Source organism: Pseudorasbora parva, chromosome 12 (genome assembly GCF_024679245.1).
Source record: "Pseudorasbora parva isolate DD20220531a chromosome 12, ASM2467924v1, whole genome shotgun sequence".
NCBI classification, from domain to species: Eukaryota; Metazoa; Chordata; class Actinopteri; order Cypriniformes; family Gobionidae; genus Pseudorasbora; species Pseudorasbora parva.
The window spans coordinates 17525307-17545441 of NC_090183.1; the positions used below are offsets into that span (position 1 = coordinate 17525307).

A 20135-nucleotide genomic window follows, 5' to 3' on the forward strand; every position below is an offset into this window, starting at 1 on the left:
TTTGGAAGCATATAGTAAAACCAGGTCACAAAAACACAGATAAGATCAAGCTGTAGAAAAGGAAGGGGAAAAAGCAATACTTAAAGGGATACTTCAGTGGTGGGAAGATGAATCTGTATTTAAACTGGGTCATTAATGTAGTAGAAATGCAAAATTATTTTTGAATGTGGTTCGATACTTTCTATACTGCGAAAAGAAAATGTATTTTTGTCTCATGGGGATGAAAGGCAAAAATTCCCAGAATGCTTTGCTGCCCTACGAGGCCACTCCCAAAGCCACCACTACTGAATCACTGTGACTGGACCCTTTCCCACCACATACATCTTCATAAAATCAGTTCAGTTAGAGAACAGACCCTACAATTAAAAACTGAATGTGTCTGTTCAATATAATGTTATTTAGCCACTGAGTGAGTGTCACAAATGCAGCAGGAGTAAGATTCCTTCCTTATTATTAGAATATACTCCAGGGTTTCTACTGATACAAAGCCATATGCTAATCGCTGAAGTAACCCTAAGTGCCTTGTCTGTGTCCTTTCACTGTAGACTCGCACAGGTAGACTCACTGGTCTTTACACTCTTTGGTCTTCACATAAAGCTGCAGCGGTATACTAATCAAATATATACTTGCCTGATACATCATCGGAATTCAGCTTGCCGTGTGTGTGTGTGTGTGTGTGTGTGTGTGTGTGTGTGTGTGTGTGTGTGTGTGTGTGTGTGTGTGTGTGTGTGTGTGTGTTGGACTGATAGACGACACCTTGATTAACTGATTCTATGCATAAAACTGCAGAAACATCCTTGATGCAAAGAATAATTCCAGTGTTAATGTTATGAGTTGCTTTGCCTGACTTGTGATTTTGCACATATTGTCTTAAAGCATATTAACTACTCCAAACAGACATATAAACAACATTAAAACTTGATTTTCATCACAGGGGGTCTTTAAAAAAAACTATTCAGATGTTAAATAGAAGATTAAGTTATTTAAGCTTATTTAAGGATTTTCCTCTCTCACTACAGCTCCTGTTTTCTGCAGATTGAACCCTCTGCTGATGTGAAAGATGAGTTTGTGTGGTAGAAAGGCACTGACACTCCTCAGCAGTGTGTTTGCTGTGTGTAGTCTGGGGCTGCTGGGTATTGCCGTCAGCACCGACTACTGGCTCTACCTGGAAGAGGGGGTCATCCTACCTCTCAATCAAAGCACTGAAATTCGTATGTCTCTCCATTCAGGGCTCTGGAGAGTCTGTTTTCTTGCAGGTAAGTGTGTGTGTGTGTGTGTGTGTGTGTGTGTGTGTGTGTGTGTGTGTGTGTGTGTGTGTGTGTGTGTGTGTGTGTGTGTGTGTGTGTGTGTGTGTGTGTGTGTGTGTGTGAGCCTGTTTATGTGGTTTATGAGGACACAAATTTGTATAACAACATGGGTATTACACTGGTATTACACTATAAAGGTGGTTTATGAGGACATATAAAATGTCCTCATAATTCAAATGGCCTTAAAAACATACTAAATGATGTTTTTTTGAGAAAGTAAAAATGCAGAATGTTTCCTGTGATGGGTAGGTTTAGGGGCAGGGGCAGTGTAAGGGGATAGACAATACGGTTTGTACGGTATAAAAACCATTACGCCTATGGAGAGTCCCTGTAAACCACATAGACCAACGTGTGTGTGTGTGTGTGTGTGTGTGTGTGTGTGTGTGTGTGTGTGTGTGTGTGTGTGTGTGTGTGTGTGTGTGTGTGGTGATGCATATTTGAGTTTTATGGTGTACATTATTTATATGGTTAAATAGATTTTAAAAAATTTAATTGTCTATAATAATCTTAACACACACAAAGCATGGTGTCAGAGTAAACAAATTATATGATCAAGCAATACTGGTCCTCCCTACACGCAAACTATGCAAGGTAAACTATGCCCCACTACGGGGCCTACTTGCTTTCAAAGCCATGGAGAGCCATGGAGGTGTAGGCAGTTTAGGGGGCCAGGGAGGTACCAGCAGTGCAGAGAGCCAGGGAAGTACAAGCAGTGCAGGGAGCCATGAAGGCACTGGCAGTTCAAGGAGGACCGGCCTCTGTGGATTTGTGAACTGGAGCAGACTCTGGAGCAGGCTCAGGGGCTGGAGCAGATTCAAGGGCTGGAGCCGACACTGGAGTAGACTCAGACAAGAGTGTGCTTGGGTACAGGGTCCTCAAGACTCTGGATCTATCTCACTGGAACAGAGGCAAATTATCTCAATGGAATGGACACAGGAATGTTTCTCTCACTGGAATTTTTCTTCCTGGAATGGTCATGGGAATTTCTCTCATTGGAATGGACTCTGGAATATATCTCACTGGTGTGGACTGTAGCTGAGTGGTGATGGCGTCTTCATCCACCTCGCCAACAGTGAGGGAAGAATCATTTTGCCACAGCAAATCCTCAATATACCAGGCAATACTCAGGAGAGCAGGTTGTGGCTGATGCAGGCACCAGACAAAATGAACCTGACAGAGCGCTTCACTTTTTCCACATTTTGTTGTGTTACAGCCTTATTCCAAAATGGATTAAATTCATAATTTTATTCCTCAGTTTACCAAAAAAAAAAAAAAAAAAACTCTTAAAGGGCTCATATAATGGTACATGCACTTTTACAAGCTGATTGTATGGAAATGTGTGTTGGCAGTCCCTGTACACAACCATCCTATAATGATAAATCCATCAAGTGTTTTTTTTTTTTTTTTTTTAAATCTCCTTTTATGCTTTCTTCTGTCTCAAATCGAGCCATTCGATGTACACCCCTCCCACGACTGTTGATTGACAGCAGAGTTTCATCTCAGACCCGCCTTGAGCGAGCTCAAGCTGTCGTCATTACCATTGACATCATAGAGGTTTCAAATCTATATGATGTCTATGGTCGTTATAGTCCGCCATTGTATAAGAAGAGACGCTGGGTGATTGTGGTGTTCTGTTCTTGGGTGTAATAATGAACACAGCAGTCATTCTGATGTTCCTAAATCCGAACATTTAATTCAGCTGCTCCTGAATCTGTACCAGCTCTTCGTGTTTATGCTGCCCCTCCACAAGAAGTTGAAACGCTTCATGATGAGCTGCAGCTAAAGTTTACAGGGTAACATTAAATTCTGGCATGCTTTCTATGTATGATGTTTTCAATATAATTCATAATCCCACATTTATAATGAACAACTCGTTATGGTTATTGTGTTATTACAAACTGTGTATGCTGGTTTTAAAGTTAATGTGGATGTGGTAAGTTAACACTAACTACTAAGTATGTAGATGGTTTCTAACGGTGTCTGTTACTGTCTAAGAATAAATCGTGTTGTAACAGTTATTACAATGCATAGATAACGTTATGCATTACTGACAAACCGACATTGACAGGAAAAAAAAAAGTTTTTATGGGCATTAGGTCAATATGTCAATGAACTAATGTAACTTATGCATCAGTAAACGCATAGCATTCGTGCTAACATTACCCTGCATGTACATAAAGATAGATCAAAGTGACATTACGTTAACCAACCATTCAGAAACGTCCTGTTTAGCCTTAAATGTCGAATTTCGTTGGAGCCGTCATCTTGTCCGACTCTAATTGATAAAGTTTATATTTTTTACAGTCTATGATTTGTCCTCTTAGAGACTCCTGTAGCAGTTCTTTCGCCTCTGTTGTCACCGGCAACACTCCTCGCGCTCCACAGAACAGAGGGGCGGAGTCATTGTTCATTTAAAGCTGTATGAACTAGAATGGCTTGGTGAAAACAGAGCTGTTTTTGACCAGGTAAAATGGGTGTTTTCTTCCAATACTAATGAGAATTTTTTATTAAAGTATATTACAAAGTTTTCATTTAGACACTAGAGAATCATATTAACTTGTATAAAAACTTGTTGGGGAGCGTTGGTGCACAGCCATTTTCAGATCTATCCAGATATCCAGTTGTCATGTAGCCACTCCTTTGTTATCTTGGCTGTGTGCTTAGAATTGTTGTCCTGTTGGAAGATGAACCTTCGCTCTAGTCTGAGGTCCTGAGCACTCTGGGGCAGGTTTTTATCAAGGATGTCTATGTACATTGCTGTATTCATATTTCCCTCAATCCTGACTAGTCTCCCCGTTCCTACTGCTGAAAACTTCCCCACAGCATGACGCTGCCACTACCATGCTTCACTGTACTGCCCTACAAAACAAAAAGGCAATAACTGCATTTTTGGTCAAAAATTAGTTATTATCATTTTCATGACATTCAAGGCATCCTTGTTATGTGACAAAACATCTTATTTAAAATGTGTGTCGTTTTGGAGAAAAATGGTAGTTGTTTGTACAGTAACTGTAAAAAGACCTAGTAAAACAAAGCATGAGTACAGTAACATCCAATACTGTATTCTTGTTATGTTTTACCTTACAAAAACTAACCGTGTTGCTGCGCAGTGAAGTTACTGTTTCCATGGTGAACACACATAATATATAGAATAGAATAGAATATAACTGTCCATAAATACAGCTATCGGTGCAAGAGTTATTCTTTAACTTGACAGTTGTCTGTTCAACTTAAAACAGTCTCTTTCGCGGCCGCTGTTTGAAGACTATGTCCGCCGTTTAGAGAAGTTAGCGAGTTGTGAACAAAACTGACATCTTTCTCTTTACTGTAAACATCCATTCTTTCAACAAAAACAAACTTCTGCAGAGCAATTATATTTGGATTCCCCTTAATTATATTAACCTATGAAAATGTTTTGCCTCTACATGCCTGCAAGCTTCTATGCTTTATCCTATTAATGTAGGCCTAATGTAATTTATAAAGCCAGGCTGTGTTTTTGTGTGCTGGCTTTTCCTTCTTCATTTTCATTAAAGGTGCAAAATTATTAATTTATTATTGTGTTAGTCATTATTTAGGCATTTATTTATGCCTAATTCATGCATCATTTTGTCATGGACCTAATTGAAGTTATTCCCTATACAATGAAATATTATGATATCAATATACACTCAGAGTGATCAGAGTGATCAGAGTGAAAAATATTGACCTAAAATGGTTACATTAGTTTGGGTTTGGTATATCCATGCTCAGGAAAACGGTTCCAATTATTTCAAATACAGAGTATCTAACACACCCAGACCCCAAGTTGTGGCAAAATAGTTTTTGGAGAATCTGTAGTTACTGCCTTTTTCTTATGGTGCCACGTTTTGGGTAAGTAATACAAAGCAAGAATACAGTAACTGCAAAATAGGGGTAAAATATCAAATTAAAAATGAGGATTGATATGCACAAAGAATAAGCTAATATAAAGTAACAAAACATCTCGGTTACGTATGTAACCCTAGTTCCCTGAGGGGAACGAGACGCGTAGAAACGCTGTGAGAACGCCTCTGCGTGAATGCGTCGTAAAGCGTGTGTAGAACCAGTCCAATCAGGAGATAGAACGTCATAGGCGGGTGACGTCATCGACCGGAAACTATAAAGCATCCGCGAACACAAACAGAAATTAGCTTCTGAAACAGTCTGAAGTAAGTGATCACAGGCATGCCGGGAGTATGGCCGGGCGACGCAGCGTCTCGTTCCCCTCAGGGAACTAGGGTTACATACGTAACCGAGACGTTCCCTATCTGGGAACTCAAGCTGCGTCGAAACACTGTGAGAACGCTTATACCCACAGCCATAGGACCAAGTGCTCGTATGTGTGAAACCGTAGCGCACACGAATATGACAACACCTGTGCCCCAACTGTAGATGCTACATCCAGTTCGTAGAATCTCACAAGGGTCAGCGGCGAGGACCACCCTGCTGCATTACAAATATCTTGGAAGGAAGCCCCGACAAAAGTGCTTTAGAAGCAGCCATACCCCTAGTAAAAGGCGCCTGGACAGCCAAGGGAGACGGCTGTCCGGCCGCCTCATAAGCAAAAGCGAGATGGCCTCGACCAGCCACTTGCTCATTCTCTGCTTAGATACTGGAGCCCCCCTTTTTGGGGCTCCGAAACAGACAAACAACTCATTAGTTTTTCTCCACAGGGCAGCTCTGTGGACATAAGTATCAAGCGCCCTAACCGGGCAGAGCAGATTTAATCTTTCCTGGTCTGACGTCACGAAAGGAGGAGGACAGAAGGCTTGTAGAGTAATAGGACCCCTAGGGCTCGTAGGAACCTTGGGAATATAACCTGGTCTGGAGTGAAGACTGCTTCTGCTGTGCCCTGTGGGAGGAGCTCATACTCGGCTTTTCCTTGGGCTGCTGAGCTGCAGAAGCCCCTGGGACCTGGACCCGGAGAGGGAGGAATTGTTTCAGCGCCGCTGCCTGCTTTCTAGACTCCTGGAACCTCTCTGTGACAGATTGTACTGCGTCACCGAAGAGGCCCGCAGGGGACAGCGGCGCATCGAGCAGAAAGCTCTTCTCCCTCTTCTTGATTTCGGTGGGGTTCAACCAGAGATGCCTCTCCGTGGCCACCAGGGCTGCCATAGAACGGCCCACACACCTGGCCGTCTCCTTGGTGGCCCGGAGAGCAAGATCGGCAGACTGTCTTAACTCGTTAATGACATCTCCCCCCACCTCATCTCTACCGTCCAAGTCCCTAAGCAGGTCGGCCTGGTATGCCTGCATGATTGCCATCGTATGCAGACACGCCGCAGCCTGACCTGCCGCCGAGTACGCTTTACCCACCAGCGCCGAGGTTGTCTTAAGCGGCTTGGTGGGTAAAGTCGGGGCCTTAAGGGACGATGCCGCTGAAGGCGAGAGATGGCTCGCAAGCGTCTCTTCAACCTTCGACATTGCCCCATAACCATACTGTTTTAGCCCTACGATGTTACTGTATGTCGATGTTTGAGGGCTAAACACTCTATATGAAGCCGGTTTCTTCCACGACCTAGACACCTCGGTGTGCAGGTCGGGGAAGAACGGCAGGCCCCCACGTTGAGGCTCTGCTGCACGAGAGGGCAGGAATCGCTCATCTAATTTACTTTGTCTTCGATGGGATTCAGATCTTTCTGCCGGCCAGTCAATATTTAACCATAATCTCCTTTTTCTCTTTATGTTACAATATATACATTGATATATTTAACAAAGGTGGAAAATTCTCTTAATAGACAGACAAAAACACCAAATACAGACAGGTTCACACAGATCGCTTGCTGAAGGCACAGAAGCTAGTTTCTGTTTGTGTTCGCGGATGCTTTATAGTTTCCGGTCGATGACGTCACCCGCCTGTGACGTTCTATCTCCTGATTGGACTGGTTCTACACGCGCTTCATGACGCAATCACGCAGAGGCATTCTCACAGCGTTTCGACGCAGCTCGAGTTTCCAGATAGGGAACAGCCACATATCCAGTAATCTACCTACAACTACTTGGGCTGGATGACAGGATAACTTTAAAGTCATTTTTTCAGTTCTGCACTTTGTGTAGTTACTCCCTTTTTGCTTTGTAGGGCAGTGTAGGGATGGTATTTGCCAGGTGATAAGTGGTGCCTGGTTTTCTTCCAGACATGACACTTGCCATTCAGGCCAAAGAGTTCATATCTTTGTTTCATCAGACCAAAGCATTTAGTTTATCATGGTCTGGAAGTCCTTCAGGTGCCGACTGGCCACTTTGGTAGAGTTCTACGGAGATGGTTTTTCTTCTAGAAGGTTCTCCTCTCTCCACAGAGAAACTCTGGAGATCTGTCACAGGGACCATCGGGTTCTTGGTCTCCTCCCTGACTAAGGCCCTTTTAACCCAAATGCTCAGTTTGGCTGGGCACCAGCTCTGGGAAGAGTCCTGGTGGTTCCAAACTTCTTCCATTTATGGATGATGAAAGCAACATCAAGGAGAGAATCCTTATGTACATTGTTGTTGTTTTTGTTTTGTCTTTGTGTTTTAAATTTGCAAATATTTCAAACAAACTTCTTTCACATTGGCATTATGGGGTATTGTTTGTAGAATTGATGAAAACAAAAATAATTAATTTAATCCATTTTGGAATAAGGCTGAAACATAACAAAATGTGGGAAAAGTGAATACTTTCAGGATGCAAGGGAGGAGTGGCTAATAGGCAGCACCTGGGTAAAACTAATTATGATTAAAAAAACTACAAAGGACTACAAAACATGGCACAAGACAAGAAATCCTCACAAGAATGGGAAATAGGCTGGGATCATGACAACTATAATGACATTCTTTAATATAATACTCAGGTATAAGAGAACTCTGCAAATAAATCACAACACTTAACATAGATGTAAAACATTAAACAATCCAAGACAAGGAACAGACTGAGGGCTTAAATACATGAGGGCAAATAAAGGAGCTGATGAGTTAATTGACGAGGAACAGAAGAATAAGATGAACCAATGAAACACATCGTAAAACTGAATCAAGGGAAAATGAGCAAACGGAAAGTGGACACAATAAAAAAAGAACAGACTCTGGCCATGTCAACACTAATACATTTTTGTTTGAAAAAGCATTTTATTTCTTTTTGGCCTTCCGTCCACGTCTTCACAGTGTAGTGTGGACTGTGAAGACGGAGGTATTTGAAAACGATGATGTATGTTTAGTCATGTGACGCATATTGTATGTTTTTTTTATACCGCTATTGTGCCAGTTATGTGCTATTCACTTTGACACAGTTGCTAAAATATGTTACTTTGCACACCTCATATCACAGTCCTGCAAGGATGACAGATAATATACTTGCATTTGCTGACCTGTGGCAAATCACGAGATGAGTTGCTTATTGGGCCAAACATAATGGTTGACCGAGTGAGACCTGGCAGTGAATGGTGAGATATTTTGCTAAATAAAATTATCCTGCCAGAAGAATAGTGCGATAACTTTATGATGTCTGTATCTTCTCAGTGAAGTTTTTATGAGGTTTTATGCATGTGCAGTAAGTTACATTTGGTGTTTAGGCTACTGACAGTGTGGATGAGAAATTTGTGGAAAACATAAGTGTGGACGGCGAGCGTTTTGAAACTAAAACTATGTTTTCAAATCTATCTGGATTAATGTAGATGTAGCCTCTGACAGCCACATGTTTGCCCATTCATGTTTTGCTGGGTTAGTCCTTTAAATTTGAATTAATAAATACATTTATTAATTAATAAAGCGCAGAAACAAACAATAATATTTGTTTTAATATACTGCAGAATTAATATTGTATTATATTTCAAGGCTTTAAATTAATTAATATTATAAAGTTAACGTTTATATATCTACACAGAAGGAAAAGCTAAGTTTTAGTAATAGCTTTGTCCTTAATTTATCCAGGCTGTAAATCTCTTAAATTCTCCTTAGTTGCCCTAATGAAAAGTTACATAGTTATAGGTTTTTATCACAGTATGTGTTGTCACAGCCTGCTCGATATGGTGGAATAAGTCTCGCTTTCTGAATGAAAGAGCAATCAGCAATTAGTAAATTCATTACGTCACTACTGCTATGGTAAGAAGCTTCGGTTGCTATAGAAAATGTTAGTGTTATGAGACACGCACTTAGGACCGAGCATGCTAATTTGCTGGTCTAGTCTGAAAAAGACGCTGTTTTATAAATATTTCAGCATAAGAAATCTAATTTATGATAGTCATTGTCAGATTTCATTAATGATTTCAAGTATGAAATTCAATTATAAGCTTGGTGAACAGTTTTGGAAAAGTTGATGTTTCCCCATTAAAAGAGATAGGGGCTGTACTTGCATGATTGAAATAGCTGCCCGAGAGGCATTTCATAGATCTGCTGATTGAAATGACTTCCCTGAAAAGGACTAAGATAGAATCCTGTCAGGGTTGGTCGAAGGGAAAGGAGCGAGGACTCAATTTGCAGGAGGAATGGACTTTAATGATAAAATAAAACTAGAAGACTTGACTTGGCTTGGCTTGGAAGGAATGTTCAGAAGGAATGTTCCACAACGATTCACCCCAGGAGTGCAAAGACAAGGAGACTAAATAGGGAGCAAACAAAAGAGGTTAATGAGGGAAGACAGGTGGGGCAAATTAACCAATAATCAGTAAAACAAGGAGGGCAGGATTAGACAAGAGCACATGGCACAAACAAACACATGACAGACATGTGCTCACACCAAACGTGACATGAACATTCAGCTAATGAAAACTGCATGTTCAGCCATTCAATCTGGTTTCAGCTGGTTTCAGCACAGAGCCTTTAATGTTCAAATATCAGTGCACTGGTTTAATTCAAATAAGATCAGTGACTAATGCTGGTTATCATTTCACTAGGGCTGCAAAGGCCTCAGTTTGTGTAAATCCACTTGGGGTTTAGAGTATTTATTTTTCCCCACATTAATAACAGGCTGTTGATTCATTCAATGATATAAGCTATTCTCTCACAAAAGCTGTTTATTCAGTGTAGTTGAGCATAGTAACCCAATGATATCCGTTTAAAAAATGGCTGTCTCCTTCCTTACGTACCACCAAAAACGCAGCGTTAGTGTTAGCCTTAGTGCTTTTTTTGGGTAAAGGTTGATGGCTTGCCTTCCAGTAGCTTCGAAGCCATTTCATCCCTTGGTTTTTGGTCTTTGTTTCTCAGGTGCTCCACTTAATATGCGGGGTCATGGTGTGGTTTTGTCATTCAGCCCATTCGGAATAGTCCAGGTGCTCCCTATGCCCAGTCAATTTACTCTAATCACGGGCCTATAATTAATTTGCCTCTGCCTTGGAGGATACCATATTGTGCCCTGAACCTAAAACAACAGATCAGCTCTGGATGAAAAATCCCAAGGAGGCTCCTCCAGGAGAGATACCAGAAAGGGCTACAAGTCCAAGAGAGAATAACAGAGGACAATGAGCTTTCTCACTCAAAGTAAACAGATCCACTTCTGCCTTGCCAAGCTACTGCCAGGTTAGACTCAGAGTCCAATGGTGCAGTTATGGTCCTCAGTCTATACCTTGAAAGGAAGTACATTCTCAGATTTTCCACTCCACCTCACAAATGCCCAAAAACAAGATATTGTTGCTGTCACAATAAGTTCTTTGACTGTATTTAAATCAGTAAGTCATCAAACACATGCTCCGGAGTCTAAACAAAGCCAGAGCAGAATGCATTTCATAAACGTGAGAGGTTCTAAGGCTAGGCTGCATGATTCTGCATGATTAGGCAGAGGGGATAGTTTGTCACAATTGATGTGAAAGATGCTTATTTCCACATTCAGATCATTTAGAGACAGGAAGATTCTCAGGTTCAGGGCAAATTGTACCAATCTAATGTCAGCATGGTTCATTATGAAGATCCAAGAAGAATTGCAAAAGGAATAATTCCATTTTTTCATTCTCAAACATAATCTCAAATTCAACATTGCTTTGCACAATGCCTCTGCAATCAGACAGAGTGACGAGGAGTCGATTTTCACACAAAAAAAGCAAGATAAATAAGATGCACTTTAAGCTCAAAATCTGAAGAATGATGGTGCCATGGTGGTGTCAACACCATCAGACAGACATCTGTCTTCAACAAAAGTTATCACACCTGGTAGATGTTTCCATAGCATCAGCTACCAAGTCTGCATCAAGCTTACCCTTCAAAGGGTTCAAGAGTCCACATAGCAAAAGCACACAACCACAGACAATGTGTGAATGGACTTTTTTAAAATAAATGTTAAAGGAAAAAAAGAAAACAAAAATTACTTTTCAATTGTTTACTCACTCTCTTGCTGTTCTAAAGCCATATGACTTTCTTTGATTGGCAGAACACAAAATGAGTTCATTTAACAATTATCTGGTTCGGTGAATTCAGTTCAGTGGCAGATTATACTTAGGTTAATGCTTAAAATACCAATATGTCAGCAAAAAAAAACATCCATATGGCTTGATCAATTATATTCCTCCAAAAAAAAATTGTGAAAAACATTACAATAAATGAATGCCTGCCATTGTTGTGCGTGGGAGTGTTCTCCGAATCTCATAAGCTCGCAAGTACCACGTAACCACGTAACTAATTTTTTTTTTTTTTTTTTTTTTTTTTTTTTTTTACCTGTAACTCAGTAATTAACTCTGCAGTGCCTTTACCTCATAAATAGTATGTTGAAATGTTATTAGTAATGGGACTTTACTACACAGGCAACAAGTGATTTCAGTTCCTCTTCCTTTTAGAATTACCAGCTCCAGCTCCGGTGTTACCAACTGGTAAATCAGGTATCTCTCCCCATCTCTCTCCTCTTTCCTTTTAGGTAGAAACATTCTACTGTTGAATAAAACTGTTCCAGGTAAATCAGATTTTTGTAGTTAGTTTTTTCTTAACTAACTACAAAATCATATAAGTTCTGTCATGAAACTCTGAATGGCACAGGCTAATATGTCCTTTACTCAACTTGATTGCAGACATATCGTTTATTATAGGGCACAGCTGATTGGTTCCTGCTGAATCAGTAGCCTATACTCTTGCGTTCACCATTCAAATAGGCTACGTGTTTAGAATTTCATTAGCAGTGCAGCACCTTCCCCAGCTCCACCTGTGTTAATCTGCTATGGGTATATTAATAGTCTTATTTGCTCATAGCAGCATGTTGTGTATGTATTTGCAGTAGCAAGTCCTGTACTTGCTCTGCAGCAGCGGCAGTGTAGCAGATCTATTCCCCCAAGACCAAATACATTATATTGCCAAAAGTTTTGGGACACCTGTCTTTACATGCACATGAACTTTAATGACATCCCATTATTAATCCATAGGGTTTAATATGGATTTGACCCACTCTTTCTAGCTATAACAGCTTCAACTCTCCTGGGAAGGCTTTCCACAGGGTTTAAGAGTGTCTTTATGGGAATTTTTGACCATTCTTCTAGAAGTGCATTTGTGAGGTCTGCCACTGATTTTAGACGAAAAGTCCTGACTCACAGTCTCTGCTCTAATTCATCTCAAGGGTATTCTATCGGGTTGAAGTCAGGACTGACTCATCCATGTCCAAACCAAACTCACTCATCCATGTCTTTTTGAACCTTGATTTGTGCACTGCTGTGCAGTCATGCTGGAACATGAAAGGACCATCCCCAAACTCTTCCCACAAAGTTGGGAGCATGAAATTCTGGGAGCCCAAAAATGTCTTGGTATGCTGAAGCAATAAGAGTTCATTTCACTGGAACTAAGGAGCCAAGCTTAACCACTGAAAAACAGCCCCATACCACAAACTTTACATTTGCAGTCATGCAAGTACTGTTCTCCTGGTAACCGCCAAACCCAGACTCATCCATCAGATTGCCAGACAGAGAAACATGAGAACACATCTCCAGTGCTCTAGTGTCCAATGGCAGCATCCTTTACACCACTACATCTAACGCATTGCTCTTGGTAATGTAAGGCTTGGATGCAGCTGCTCGGCCATGGAAAACCATTCCATGAAACTCTCTATGCATTGTTTTTGAGCTAATATGAAGGCAGAAGTTTGGAGGTTTGTAGCTATTGGCTCTGTAGAAAGATGGTGACTTCTGCCCACTGTGCGCCTCAGATCTTGCTCTATGGTTTTCCGTAGCTGAGTTGCTGTTGTTCCCAATTGCTTTAAATTTTTTATAATACCACTAACAGTTGACCGTGTAATATTTAGTAGTGAGGACATTTCACGAATGGACTTATTACACATTTCATCCTATTCTTTTACAAATGTTTTTAGAAGCATCTGCATGCCTAGGTTCTTGATTTTATACATGTGGTCATAGAAATGATTGGAACACCTGAATTTAATGATTTGGAGGGGTGTCCCAATACATTTGGAAATATAGTGTAGCCTATATCGACATTGTCATTGTCATTGTCATACCTATTACTATTACCATACCAAACACTCAGAGAGTTATTAATTAGATTAATCAAAAGTGATAGTAAAAGCATTGATAATGTTACATAAGATTTCAGCTTTAACTTGATGCTGTTTTGAACTTTATATTAATTTAGGAATCCTGAAAAAAACAAATTACATGGTTACCACAAAAATATTAAGCAGAAAAACTGTTTTCAACATGTTTCAACAAATGTTTCTTGAGGACCAACTCAGTATGATGTTTCATGTGACCCTGAAGAATGGAGTTAGGGCTGCTGAAAATGTAGCTTTGCCATCACAGAAATAAATTACAAAATTAAAATAGAAAAGAGTCATTTTAAATGTGATAATATTCCACAATATTAATGTTTTTCTGTATCAAATAAATGCAGACTTGGTGAGCATAAGACTTTTTTTAAAGAAAAAATCTTACTGGCCTCATAGTTTTGAAAAGTAGTGTACTCAAACTTAATATGACTATCATTGCAGGCACAGTGAAAATTATTTTTGTCATTCAAAATCTGTTAATTCTGTTTAATAGATTTTGCTAAATAGATATTGTTTGCAGAAGTGTTCAAGTAATTCTAAATTGACTATTTAACAGCATTTTGCACCAGGGTCACATCCATATGGGTCCAAATGGTTCTGGACAAGTATGGTTTATTGAGTGGCCTTGTTACTAAAAACACTACAAAGCAAAACGTTTGACCTACAAACCTTTGCGCCACCCAGTTGTGTAGCTGACATACTGATTGTGGTCTACTAGATTAAAAACAAATTGAATACTTTCAAATATGTCTAGTTTGTCTAAAACATCAGAAAAACATTATTTATCATTTATTGTAATTTTATTATTTCCAACATTAACCTGGCAATATCTGTAAGAGTTGTTTAAATAAATAAATAGACACGGACATTACCTCTCTCTCCCTCAAGTTTTTTTTTTTTTTTTCTGTTTCTTTTTTCAAGGAGAGCAGAAAGGTCGCTGCTTCACTATAGAGTATGTGATGCCCATGAATGTTCAGATGACATCAGAGTCTACGGCCAGCGTCCTAAGTGAGTAAGAGTTTCCTTTCCTAAACTTGATTTAAAAATGGCTTCTTTGTGTGCATGCTGTTTAGTCACTGCACTCTAAAATGATGAGAAATGATTGTACAAGAGTGGAATTGTTCTCACTGTACTATAGGAATACTCACACTTGGGTTTGGTTAGATTAAAACAAATTTTCTCTCGGGTTAATGTCCATAAATGCAAAGTGTAAATGCTGCCATCCCTGGTGCACACAAAACAAGCGGACCAAGATCCAACTTTGGTTGCATGCCGGTGCAGTTTGACTGAAATATGAATGCAACACAGTTGGTAAAAATTCTATATCATACTGTATGTACATATAGAGTGAATGCATTTAGCCCAGCACACAGCATTGTTTTGGATGTTCCAAAATGTCAAAAAATTTCCATCACTAAAAAAGTTCAGTCAGAACACTGTAAAACTAACTCTCAACTAACTATTATTAGAGTTTTAGTATAGTATGTAGTATATTTAGTAAGTAGTATTTTAGACTGTCTGCTTAATATCTGCCTTCTCTTTATTGTGATGATCTTAAATCACGTTTAAAATGATTCTAACCCTAACCCTACCAGTCTACTAATACTCTGGATGCTACTAAAGGTAAACTACTAATACACTACTAAAGGTTGGGTGCTAAAAAGTAGTGATTGCTAAGCGAATCAGGACTAACTGTATAATTTTCTTTTTTGTTCCTTACCAAAGAAACTAAGAGAACATCTCGGTTAAGTATGTAACCCTCGTTCTCTGAAGAATAGGAATCTTGCTAGCGAGAGCCAATTTACTTTGAGTGCAACTAAATGAGCCAATGCAAATTGGCATGCAATGATTGCACCAGCTGCTCATGCCACGCAGTGCGGGTATAAATGAGGCACAGGTGCTTGCATTAAATCAGTGTTTTGCTGAGGAGCCGAGTGGGTAAATTACAGAGGACATGGCGATAGGACATCGTTCAGTCACTCCAAGTAACGTCAGTGACTGACGAATGGGGGTTTTGCTTAGAAGCTTATCAACTTCGAGATCTAGAAAACGGCCAATGGCAGTGCCAATGCCACACGCATGCAAGGTTTGCATGCGTAATTCCGCCTACCCACGTAGGTATATAAGGATGTAGCTGGCATGATCGCATTATGTTTCTGCTTCGGAGCCAAGGGTTACATACCTCTTCACTCCAAAAGCCTTCTGAGTTATATGTCAGTTCTTCGAGACGACAAAACCTTCCAGTCGGTGTTGGTGTCAACGGCACGTTCCAGCAATCGCATACTTCCTGTCTGCTGGTCAGACGTTACGGTATCCAGTTGGTATGTGGTCCATGGACGCTTCGGCATTGACTGCGAGGTTATCCTCTCGCAAAAAGAGCTCACACGTGGCACGTCCTTTTCAGGATGTCTCACCCGTGTGCTTCTGGGTGTGGTCAGTCTCTCCCGCCTTCTGATGGGCGCAATCACTGCCTGACGTGTTTGGGCTTTCAGCACGCTCAGGCAGCGTTTGTGGATAAGTCGTGCTCCCACTGCGGGAATATGGCCATCTCCGTGTTGTGATCGGGACTCAATGAGCTCTGTGAAGGATTGAGACTCCCCTCTGCCACACCCCGATCTGACGTCTCTACGCGAGGCGTCACTTCGGCTGGTGGCCAGGGTGACCTGAGGGTGATGGTGTGGAATACAGCTCCGAAGCTCTTGCCTCGGCCCACACCCCCCTCTTTTGCAACGGTACCCGTGAGCGTTGTAATGGAGCCCACGGCTTCGGCCGCCCCGCTGGTTTCGTTCGGCGCTCCAGAGGACGACGAGATGTCGGTCACGGCATTGCAAGGTGGGCTAGATTCCTCCGAGGATGAGGATTCGGCTGTGCTGCCATCCTCGGGTGTGCCAGCATTGCCCGAGTCGGACCTGGAGTTGACAGCCATGCTTGCCCGGGCAGCCGCAATGCTTGGGTTGGAGTGGAACCCTCCACCCCGACCTGAGCGTTTGCGTCTGGACGATTGGTTTTTGGGTGCGTCACATCAGGATGGCTGTCCTGCCGTGCCCCCAGTTCCTTTCTTCCCAGAAGTGCATGGAGAGATTGCGCACTCGTGGAGGGCCTTGCTGTCCTCTCGCAAGCGTTTGGCAACCTCTTCCGCCTTCTCCGCCCACGATGGGGCGGCAGCTAGAGGATACACAGGGATTCCCACGGTGGAGCGTTCTGTGGTAATGCAACTGTGTCCCCAGAGCGCCTCCTCCTGGCATGGCGATCCTAAGTACCCCCCCAAAGCCTGTAGATTCTCATCTTCCATGGTGGCGAAATCCTACAGAGCTGTGGGGCAGGCCACCGCTTCTTTGCATGCCATGGCTACCCTCCAGGCCTACCAGGCCAAGTTGCTGTGTGACATGCACGAGGGTGGGGCCGATCCAGGGCTCAGAGATGAGCTCGACACCCCCATATCCCAGGCTGGGCTATTCAGCGGCGCGGTCGAGAGCTTCGCCCAACAGTTCTCGCCCACCCAGCTGCTGCACCCAAAGCGTCGCTGGCACAGCTGCCTCTGCATCCTCGCCACCGCAGGCGACCTCCAGCATCCCATTATGGCCAATTCTGGACCTTCGCGTCCTGAACCGATCCCTTCACAGGCTTCTGTTCAGGATGTTGACTGCGAAACGCCTTTTTGAATGCGTTCTTCCATGTGATTGGTTAGCAGCAATCGACCTGAAGGACGCGTACTTCCATGTGTCCATCCTTCCGCGACACAGACTGTTCCTCTTGGGCCTTAGCGCATGGCGCTCCGCTAACAGACATCTGCAGAGCTGCAGGCTGGGTGACACCAAACACATTCACCAGATTTTACAATCTCAGAGTGGAGCCTGTATGTACTATGTACTCGCCTCTACTAGAGGCCGGTAATGGATTGGCTCAGGTGTGTTCGCTTGCTCGCCATTCCACTCCACGGAATGGATACGTGCAATATTCTTCTCAGGTGAGCTTCTCTGAAAGCCCTGAGCTCCTCCAGCACTGATGACGCCAACGACAGTAGTTCTGCCCTCCGGACGACCCCTACATGTGTATTTCCACCGTAAGCCTCCCTTGAGGGGGTGGGTTTCCACCTGGAATATGCCTCCCAGTGTACCTTAGTATCGCCTGTGTTAAGTGGAGGCCTTCGGCCATTCTAGCCTTGCGCCAGGGCACTTCGCTTACACTGGGCACTGGAAGACAGCCGAGTGGCGTGATTAAATTGGGACCTCCATTAGTCAGTCACTGACGTTACTCGGAGTGACTGAACAAAAGGAAACATCTCGGTTACGTATGTAACCCTCGTTCCCTGAGAAGGGAGCGGAGACGTAACGTCCCTCTGCCACTTCCACTGTACCGCTGGAACGCTCCTCATCAGGTAACATAATGCGATCATGCCAGCTACTTCCTTATATATCCACGTAGGTAGGTGGAATCACGCATGCAAATCTCGCATGCCCATGGCATTGGCACTGCCATTCGGCATTTTCTAGATCTCGAAGTTGATAGGCTTCCAAGCGAAATCCCCATTCGTCAGTCACTGACATTACGTCTAAGTTCCCCCCTCAGGGAACGAGGGTTACATACGTAACCGAAACTTTACATACGTAACCAAGACATTTCCCATTCAGTTGGTCACTCTCAACGCCACGTCAGAGTACCAACGAATAGGAATCCCTACCAAAGCTGCATGGCCTGTGCCAGTGACTTTTTGGATAACACATGGAAAGCATGCCCTAATGGAAAGGGATGCTGCGGAACTAGGGTTGAGTATCGTTTATTTTTTATTTATTTTTTTTAGATTCTGGTGCCAAGCTGGTACTTTTAAAACAGTAAACACCTAAAGGTGCCTGACAGTGGATGACATTAAATAATGGCTTTTTATTTTTTTATTTTTTCTTCTTCTTTAAATTAAACAATTTATTAAAAGTTTATAGTATACCAAAATATATAAAAATATGTAAATATAAATACAAAACACAATTTACTTAAATTCACAGTAAAAGCTAAAGCCACCTAATCCAACTACAATAGGCTTAATTTAACACTAAATAACTGCCCTAATACATTACAGCACTAATATCAATCAATCAACTTTATTTATATAGCGCTTTTACAATCACGATTGTGTCAAAGCAGCTTCACAGTGTCAAACAGGATAATATTGCGACAAAATTAGATTTGGCTGTACAGTCGTACTGGAGAAAATAGTGATGTTATCAGCTTATTTTAATTTATCATATAGCAACAATGTTGGCAGATCAGTATTATAGTTTATAGAATTAAATAAGACCTAATTCATACATTTTATTTGTATAATAAGTTGAATAACTTTAATCATATTTTAATAACAGCAAAGTAGTCTGTAGTCTTGGTCTGCTACAAACCAGCTTCAGTTCAGCATTATTTTGCATTAATATTACCTTATTCTCTGGCTTTGAACTCATCGTTGTATTGTTTCCATGGCAACGTGTGGTGCTTCTCACATCACATGACACACAGCAGCCCCAATAGTGCTGTAATGACAGCTCAGAGCTCAGCTGTATCGGTTTATTTCGTTTTTTTCTTTTTTACTCAAAATATTCACAAACTTGTTACCTAAGTCATGAGCTATCTGATATTTAGATTTTCAAATATGTGTAAGTGAATGTTTGTCATAATGCTCATGTCAGTTGATTTATACTGCGCGATGGGCGGTGCCATGTTAGTTTGCGCCTCAGAGAATCGGATCTGTCGGATTTACATCAGGTAAATTCATCCTCGTCTCACGAAATACATGAAAGTAAGTGACCGGTGAACTCTTAGAAGAATAGAGTAAGCTATATAGTAACATATATAGTCAATTGCAATTATAACTGTCAGACAATAACAATTATAACTGTCAGAAAGGATTGTTATTGCCACATCCATAAACATCAGCATGTTTTTGCTGCTACTTATGAGCATTTAAATGTCTGAAACCTAAAATAAACATGGTGTGGTTGAAAACACTGAATCATTGTGATATGTGCTGAGCGCTGTTTGTGGCTCAGTGCCAGCCAAAGCGTGGAAGCAAGTTTGATGGCACCGAAATGAGGAACCGAAATCTGCTTTCTGATTTGGTCCAGTATATACCGGTTGTATAGGTACCGGTGCTATATTAGCACCGTGTTTCGGTACCCAACCCTATGCGGAACCCACATCGTACCCCGAAGGAGTTATGTGGAGTACAATGCTGAGCCATAGCCCACAGAAGTGAGAGGTTCTACCCCCAGAAGGGCAGGGCTATCCCAAGGGAAAGACACATGCTTCCGAGAGGAGCAACCGTGGAAAATATGTGGGATCCCCGCAGGGTCACTCACATAGCCCAAGCCCAATACCGGTTCTCAAGGATT

General features: G+C 41.8%; 1 protein-coding gene across 1 annotated transcript in view; it reads left to right on the plus strand.

Annotated features, from left to right (window-relative positions):
* Positions 1-1037: 1037 nt before the first annotated feature.
* cacng5a (calcium channel, voltage-dependent, gamma subunit 5a) overlaps positions 1038-20135 on the plus strand; it is a 34225-nt gene continuing 15127 nt past the window's right edge. The window contains exons 1-3 of the mRNA XM_067458354.1: positions 1038-1256; positions 12056-12097; positions 14683-14769. Coding sequence (XP_067314455.1) covers positions 1061-1256; positions 12056-12097; positions 14683-14769 — 325 coding nt within the window. The 5' untranslated portion in view covers positions 1038-1060. The remainder of the gene's footprint in view (positions 1257-12055; positions 12098-14682; positions 14770-20135) is intronic.